The 8,046-nt window shown below is 40.2% G+C and overlaps 1 protein-coding gene across 1 annotated transcript; it reads left to right on the forward strand.

The window, feature by feature from the left end:
* The first annotated feature begins 1,720 nt into the window (after nt 1-1,720).
* On the forward strand, nt 1,721-4,703 carry LOC137287999 (beta-1,3-galactosyltransferase 5-like). The gene is made up of 2 exons (XM_067820360.1): nt 1,721-1,746; nt 2,727-4,703. The coding sequence occupies exons 1-2, from the start codon at nt 1,721-1,723 to the stop codon at nt 3,814-3,816; spliced, it is 1,116 nt and encodes a 371-aa protein (XP_067676461.1). The 3' UTR covers nt 3,817-4,703.
* Nucleotides 4,704-8,046: the final 3,343 nt, after the last annotated feature.

Below are 8,046 nucleotides of genomic sequence, written 5' to 3' on the forward strand. Positions count from 1 at the left end.
TTATCCATGACGTGTCTCTCAACTGCATTTGGGTATCGGTTGGTCTAAATGAGTGATGAACTGGCGCTGAGAGGATGTGGATGAATGTTGCTTTACTCCGCAGTCCTATCATTTCAATTGTATCAGTAACTTAGCCTAAATCATGGATACCATTAGTGCTATCGATATACGCTTTGTCGTCCCTTGCAAGACTGAACACAGATCCAACTCATATCGGAACACGATATACATACTGCAAACTTTTGTATATTTTTTAACGACGCACACAGTAATAAACCAGTTGGTTGGTTTGTGAACACTTTATGCAAGCAGGCCAACACTAGCTAGCTTTCACTAATGAAAACGTTTGATGAATATATGCCGGCACATCGACATACACAATGCTTGCGATTGTATAATTATTGTATTATATTATATATGGTGAGTGTAAGTGAAGACGACCAGTGCATGTATTCAATCTGTACTCTTTTAATCTGTTGTGAAAAGGATGTTGGAGTGTTAAGTAATGATCATGATTTTGAAGGCAACAAAAGTACTGAGGGCAATATGCACACGTTTATTTGTAAGTAAGCGCACACATTCATTAACTTTTCTGTAATTTAGTACAGGATAAAGCACGTACACTGATTGTTTACGCTGATAAGTACATCGAATAAATTATGTAAGTGTATGCATAATATATAGGTCACGTGATCCATAATATGCTCCTTCCCAGGTGGATGTAACCATGGAGATAAAAAAAATGAACCAGAGAACAAAGGAATGAATGAATGAACGAACGAATGTACACGCATGCAGGATCAGCATATAATATAACCTTTAACAATTACAGTGGAAGCTATCAAAACCGGCATCTATCCAATCCGGCAAGTTGTCAACGCTGGCATAAAGTCTGTCCCATCCGTGACTTCTACATTTATCATCAGCTCTGCAATCCGGCTCATTGTTCAAACTGGATTGTTTCTTTAGTCCCAGTGAGTACCGGTTTAGACAGCTTAAACTGTATATAACATGTAACTTATGAATGACAAGAACAACTCTCAGTATACCGATGACCCACGTATATGGATATATTATTTTGGAAGGGCATATGTGCATTTATATATTAATACTATGACATGCAGTTTCAAATTATCTAAGAAAGTGTGATAGCCCTCCGTCCCATTACCACAGAGACAGACTTTACGAAATAAACCGGGGCGTCTCAGGTACATCACTGTAAATACACTGCTCAACACTATTAGTGTAGGGTGTGGATGTCAGTGAGTAAAATATTGTCTGGACAAGACTGAAGAAACAAACAGTATTTACTTGACAGCTTCCAGACTGAACTGGACAACAGCCTGTAAAACTTTGGCGACTCAAGCAGCTAAGGCTACACAATCTGTTTACCAGCTTTTTAAAAAGAATCCCTTTATTTCATTTAAAATTGCCAGTACCATATTTGATTGTAAAATTTTACCTATCCTTTTATATGGATCCGAAATTTGGGGAACTAAATATTTTCACTGTTTAGAAAAGGTACACGCTTCATTTTTTAAACATTTCCTAAAGCTTGGAAAATTTGCCTCTAATAAGGCTATCTTGGGTGAAACTGGGCGCTGTAATATATTTGTGTCAAGTAGAATAAGAGTAATAAAATATTGGCTTAAATTATTGAGAATGGAACCATTTAGATACCCAAGGCAAAGTTATATTTTCTTAAAAATGCAGGATGATAATGGCAAGCGAAATTGGACGTCAGAGGTTAGACAATTACTTTTTTCAACTGGCTTCTCTTATGTTTGGATATCGCAGGATGTTGGAAATGAACAGTGCTTTCTATGTATGTTTAAGCATCGCCTTGAAGATATTTTTCGACAAGAATGGTTGATGTCACTTAATGACTCAAATTTTTTAGAATTTTATTCCTCCCATAAAACTTTGTTAGAGCCTGAATTTTACACACTTGCAAGATAAAGGTCTGATGAGGGCGTTTTTTAAATTACGAATAGGTTTCCATGATCTGAGAGTTAATCATGTACGTAAATCCAAAAGAGACTAGATCTAAGTGTATCCATTTGTAGACACTGTAATCTAGGGTATATTGAAAATGAATTTCATATATTGTTTGTGTGCACAATGTACTCCAACTTAAGAGCCAAATATCTGTCATTTATTTCATTGCCTGTTACAGATAAGCACACACTGTCCAATCTTATCAATGCTAGAAATATTGATGTTATTAAAACAACCGCATTGTACTTAAAACATGTATTCAAAGCAAGAACTGTAAATCACAACACGTGACCTGCATAAAATGTACCTGTATTTGTACTGTAGGCCTCAAGGCCCTAAATACTGAATAAACAGAATTGAATTGAATTGAATACTTGACAGCTTCTTTACACGCGCATCATACGATCAAGAAGTATTTATTATTTACAGCATTATAGGAGCATACTCACACAACTCTTCCTGTGTTGTCCTCGAAGGTATTTCATCTAATTCTTTTGGTGTACTCATTTTTCCTGTTACGGGGCCTAATGGTTAAAGCGTTTTTTCGCTCGTCGCGCCGAAGACCAGGTTCGTACTCTATATGAAGCCTATTTTTGGTGTCCCCAGTCGTCCAATTGCTGGAATATTGCTGGAATGTTGCTAAAAACGGCGAAAACCCATTCCTTTTTTCGAGCATATGGAAACAAGTTAAGATAGTTGAAAACATGCTGTTCTGGTTCTCGTTTCAGGAAAACTCAAATTACAGTAAAGATGATTCGGCGGGCAAAATCCTTGTTGGTCGTCCGCCCATATAAGGCATGCTTCAGAATGAGATATACTCTAACCATGATTGCAATCATACGACGAGGAGGTCGAGTGTTGAAACATTACCTAATCTTTATCACCAGACGCTGGGTCCAAGTACTTTTCTTCATGTTAATAGCAATGTATCTGTTGTCATGGATGTACCCAGGGAGGTCATATTACTATCGCCGGGAGCGGCAAGTGAACCAGCTGAAGTACAAGTACATCACATCCCCTGAAAACGTATGCAGCGGAACCAACAACCCATCTTTACTTATCTTCGTCTTGTCTACGGCACAGGCATATGCAAAAAGAAAAGCCATCAGAGACACCTGGGGGAGCGTGTCCAGAAGTGAACTTTGGCCAGCCAGACACGTAGCCACAACTGTAAAGGTGGTATATCTGTTCGGACATTCAAGTGATTTAACTTTAATCCATAGACTCCAAATGGAAGCATCTGTATATGGCGACATCCTTCAGATTGGAATTGAGGAGTCTTACGGACTTCACGTGACAAAGAAAATATTGATGGCGTTCAAATGGGCAAGGGAGAACTGCCCTGGGACGCAGCATGTGATGAAAGTGGACGACGATGTGTTTGTAGATCTACCGCAGGTGCTGCAAAGACTTCAGTCCCCAGAGTGGTCAACGTCATTGTGTGGACACGTTGTGCTTTTGTCTGTGACCCGTAGGACAGGGAAGTATCAGTTAAGTTTCCAAGAATACCCTTATGTTCTGATACCTCCTTACATACTTGGATACTTCTATGTTATGCCCATGGAAATTTCATCTAAGCTTGTGGATGCCTCTGAATATGTGCCTTATCTGAGAATGGAGGATGTTTATATCACGGCAATATTGTCTAGAATCATTAAGGTGCAAATCAAAGGATTTCAAACATTTTTCTCTGACAGGAATTATAACGTTGACATATGTGACTTTGTGACTAAGAAACGGGAAGTAAGTGTGGATGTGAATCCTGACAAAATGTACCAGGTGTGGAGGACGTACATCGATGACAGTATATGCAAATAGGTTTAACAGAATACTTCCTGGTAGTGTTTCATATTTGTGAGCACAATCAATTCACGATCCCCTACCCGTGAAGGTCCGGGTTAGAACCGGTCATCAACCCATGCTTGCCAGTGTAACGGGATCGAATGGCCAGGGTCACTGACTTAGTGGACACGTTATCGCATCCCGATTCACAAACCAATGCTCATGATGTCAGTCACTGGATTGTCTGGTCCAGGTTCGACTATTTAAAGACCGCCAGCATGTAGTTAATATGTGAGGAGTGATTCAATGGATGGCAAACAATACAAATCGAACAGCCAATCATATTTTCAACCAACAAAGAAAAAACACAGTCTCTTCTAGCGCGATTCAATTCAATAACGTGTTCTTGTTTCCCATGAAAATGAGGGCTGTGTAGTAGCCTATTGGTTATAGCGTTGACTCGTCTCGCCGAAGACCCGTGTTCGATTCACCGCATGGGTACGGTGCATGAGGCCCATTTCTGGTGTCCCCCGTTGTGATATTACTGGAATATTGCTATTAGCGGCGATAAACCATACTCACTCACTCCCGTGGGAATGGCCAAAATGTTTACTCTGGTCGAAATACGTTTGGACCACTTCATTCCTTGTCAACAGAAAGACATATATACAACACTCCTATTGTACAACATCCAGGCCTACATACACACGGTGTAGCTGTGAGATACACCTGAATATCCACTTACAGATAAACTGGTTCATATTTATTTATGGCTGATCATCGAACAATTTAAGAGGCAACGGGTCTTAGCATTGTGTGTTCAAATATTGTATTTATGTCTTAGCGAGGCGTACACGCCTTGCAATATCCACAGCAATACTTACAATTAAGTTTATATTTTGATATAAAATGGGCATCCTGTCTCCATTTTCCGTGTTATATTTACTCTTTCAAACGCGATATAAACATTCTGAAAAGACGAAAAGATTATGCATGTTATACATGTATTATGTAACTCTTCGGTGCCATTTGACAACCGTTTCAACTGAACGCTCTATTTCAGGTATCGTTGATAGGATGGGGTGGCGTGAAGCTTTCATGGCCATACAAGAGATAATGATACGCTTTCAGTGCTTCCCAATGTCCCCGAGTCCCGTCCAAAACGGTCTGTTATGACCCTTGAGTACGCGCGACAGTGAATATGTGTACACATTTTCTATCCTTCCCTGTAGATGGTGATAACTTTGTATTACCTTTGCCTAATTCACTCTGACCCCACGGTCAGGCTCGCTGACTTGGTTGCCTCGTGTCATCGTATCCCAGTTGCGGAGATCTATGCTCATGCTGTTGATCACTGGATTGTCGAACCGGACGTGGAAGTGGGAACAAACTGTGGTGGCCCTTACCGAGTCATTTACATCCGATTACAATAGAGACTTGCACCGAGCCGGTACACATACTTTCTCACTCAGGTAAATAAAAGAAATATTTTATAAGCCATCCACAAATGTACAAGTAGCCCTACATATCGAGAGATGAAGTGAAATGTTTTTTTCACGTCCCGTAAGATTACTGGGATCTCAGGTCACCCGTACCTTTATGCGTTTCTCAACAAGTGAGCGAAGTGCTGAAGTGAGCTGAAAAAACGCTGTCACTAACTCTTATATTTAAATGACAGTATTTCATTATCTCTTTATCCATTTCTGTCTTAGATCGAGTCACTCTGCAACCAAAACGGACACATACGAGCCCACCCTCTGTTATGTCTTTAAGGCCGAGAAGAGAGGATGCAAACCACTGTCCTCTATGCATATGCTCATTTTGACAATACAGCAAGGCCGAGCCTCGCCTATACTGACATTATCGAATTAACGCTAAACGAATTAATAATAACCTAATCACTTCAGAATACAAATTCTACAGATGCACAAAACAACGCACCATTATGGTACTGACTGCTTTGGGGGGACATATTTTGACATATAACACACCGTGTTCCGTCGTCGTTAAGATTCCCTTGGCCCTTGTTAGGCCTGTCGCGATCACGTAATGTCGGAATATAACTGTCACAAGAATTATGACTTTCAGTATCTCCAAATATTGTATTTGGTGTACATTTAACCCTGATCAACCAACATTCATTTTAAGACAGAGGTGATGTGCAGGTCATGGTTTAAGTAAAACTGATTTGGGTGGATCACGCATGGTTCCGTCGAAATAAAAGAATAAGATTAAGAAAACAGAATCCAAACACAAGTCCAGATATACAACGAACATTTATTTATAAGAAGTATGTATAATGACTTGAGCAGATAACACAGATCACAAGACACCCGCCCCTTGCATGCCGCACGCGGATGTTGAACTGCAAAACATACATCTTGTGTGGTTGTTGTCCTGTGGTAATTGAAACACACCGTCCGTCCTAATAAAGCATTTTCAGAAAATACATATTTCGTTTCACGTAAATATCGTCCGATATAAGAGGTTTCCGGTTAATTAGGGTCCGTATAGGTGGAGGTTCAGTGTATTACACGAGCATGGCGGGTTCTGTTTGTTCAGCCACATAATAAAGTGTCACCAGGCAAGTACCAATCCATTTTGTGGAAGCCCGATAGGTTACGAAGCTTTATATACTATCCCAAAAAGAAACGCATAGGAGATTTACATTTTTTAATTTATCTATTAATTACATATTGGGTTAAAACAGCCGTCAAAATAAGAAACAAAAGCGTTGATGACATGATTTTATATAACTGCGAAAGTAAAAACATGTTGATTTTGACGTAATGAGATTCTGAGATTTCTCACAAGGATTAGAAAGGCATGGCCACAACGCAACAGAAATCACCTTCCAGTTGAAATTGTGCAGCAAAAAGCATTTACCGTCTGGCAATGAAAATGTAGATTACTCTTAGAAATTGGCATTCGTTCTGGAGGAGTTTCAAAGTCAAATTACTACGTCACGTCATGGCTCTGCGACACGGAACATTGAAAGAATGCATGCTGGAGAATACCAATCTTCTGTTGCCAGGCATCTGAATATTAGTCTGAGCAAGATATCATGGTTTGCAGCTCGTTGCAACCAAACAGGCAACAAATGGCCGTCCCCTTACAGACAGACCTCGAGTTACCACTGCAACCCAAGATCGTACATCCAGGTATTACAGTCGAGTAATCGTACTGCCACGGGTGACGTGGACTTCAGTGGATGTCAGGTCAAACTGTACCGAATAGGTTGAAAAAAATTCGTTTGAGTGCCAGGAAAGCCGTGGAGGTCGTGCTACGTCGTCACCATCGCGCTCAACGTCCCCGTTATCTAAAAGTTTCCACTGTGTTGCATAGACAATATTACTATTCTAAACTGTTGTAAAACTTCATGCATCAACGTCTGTTTGTGGACGAGTTTACATGTTTGAAAATACAACATTTTTGCAACAGAATTCTAGTATTTGGGTTTGCTATTTTGGGGAGGATTCTTTAGCATTTTTTTTATTTCTGCTATTTCTTTTACATAGCATATATATATATATATATATATATATATATATATATATATATATATATATATACACACACACACACACACACACACACAAAAGAAATAAAATGTGTGTGTGTGTGTGTGTGTGTGTGTGTGTGTGTGTGTGTGTGTGTGTGTGTGTGTGTGTGTGTGTGTGTGTGTGTGTGTGTGTGTGTGTGTGTGTGTGTGTGTGTGTGTGTGTGTGTGTGTGTGTTTTATCGGCATTAGTGAGGGCTTGCCCAACCGTTTTGGCAACAACCATGTTCATGTTTATGGCCGCATGCAGGTGCTCATTATGCAACACAAGTCTCTAAACAAAAATAATTTATAGCCTAAACAGGTGCACAATAATATAAACTCTAGATCTCCGTTTCAGGAGTTTGTGCTGCGATTCTAAGTACATCTGAAGCGTGTCTATGAAACACGGGCATATGACATAGATACAGAGAACCGATGCGACATTTCGCTGCCTCACACCCCCGTGTCGTCTTAAGAGCACATCAGTGAGGGAGGGAGTACGCTGAGAGTTGTACGCTACTTTTAGCAATATTCCAGCGATACCAGGACACCATAAATGAGCTTCACACTTTGTACCCATGTGAGGAATCGAACCCGGGTCTCCAGGGTAACGAGCGAACGCTTTAACAGCTAGGCTAGGACACCGCCTCAGGCCACATGTGTGGTGACATGTCCATTTTGTCTCTTCCTACTGGCCGATCCCCTTACTAAACTGAGTGTATCTT

The sequence above is a fragment of the Haliotis asinina genome, chromosome 6 (assembly GCF_037392515.1).
Source record: "Haliotis asinina isolate JCU_RB_2024 chromosome 6, JCU_Hal_asi_v2, whole genome shotgun sequence".
NCBI lineage: Eukaryota > Metazoa > Mollusca > Gastropoda > Lepetellida > Haliotidae > Haliotis > Haliotis asinina.

What these genes read in the sequence shown, in the direction of transcription:
- LOC137287999 (XM_067820360.1), top strand. Translation starts at nt 1,721, where the DNA reads ATGGCAAGCGAAATTGGACGTCAGAG. An exon ending in AGCGAAATTGGACGTCAGAG is followed by an intron (nt 1,747 to 2,726) that starts GTTAGACAATTA and finishes TTCTCGTTTCAG; the next exon opens with GAAAACTCAAATTACAGTAA.